The sequence below is a fragment of the Eimeria mitis genome, genomic scaffold (genome assembly GCF_000499745.2).
Source record: "Eimeria mitis Houghton genomic scaffold, Emh_scaff4355, whole genome shotgun sequence".
NCBI classification, from domain to species: Eukaryota; Apicomplexa; class Conoidasida; order Eucoccidiorida; family Eimeriidae; genus Eimeria; species Eimeria mitis.
Window position 1 is genome coordinate 2,864 of NW_013572672.1, and position 258 is coordinate 3,121.

At 60.1% G+C, this 258-nt stretch overlaps 1 protein-coding gene across 1 annotated transcript in view; it reads left to right on the top strand.

The window, feature by feature from the left end:
• EMH_0074500 (zinc finger (C3HC4 RING finger) protein, putative) overlaps positions 1-258 on the top strand; it is a gene marked incomplete at both ends in the record, with an annotated part of 3,254 nt that overhangs the window by 1,481 nt on the left and 1,515 nt on the right. Inside the window, one exon of the mRNA XM_013499470.1 lies at positions 1-256. Within this exon, the coding sequence (XP_013354924.1) occupies positions 1-256 (256 nt within the window). The remainder of the gene's footprint in view (positions 257-258) is intronic.

Sequence of the window (258 nt, forward strand, 5' to 3'; positions counted from 1 at the left end):
ACAGCAGCAGCAGCAACAACAGCAGCAGCAGCAACAGCAGCAGCAGCAGGAAGCACAACTGCAGCAGCAAGTGCTTCGAGCGATGCATCTGTGGATCCCCCATCCGCAGCAGCAACAGCAGCAGCAGCAGCAGCACCAACAGCAGCAGCAGCAGCAGAACCAGCAGCAGCAGCAGCAGAACCATCAGCAGCAGCAGCAGCAGCAGCAGCAGCAGCAGCAGCAGGGTTGTGTCCTAGATGCTTGCTGCTGCAGGCAGCT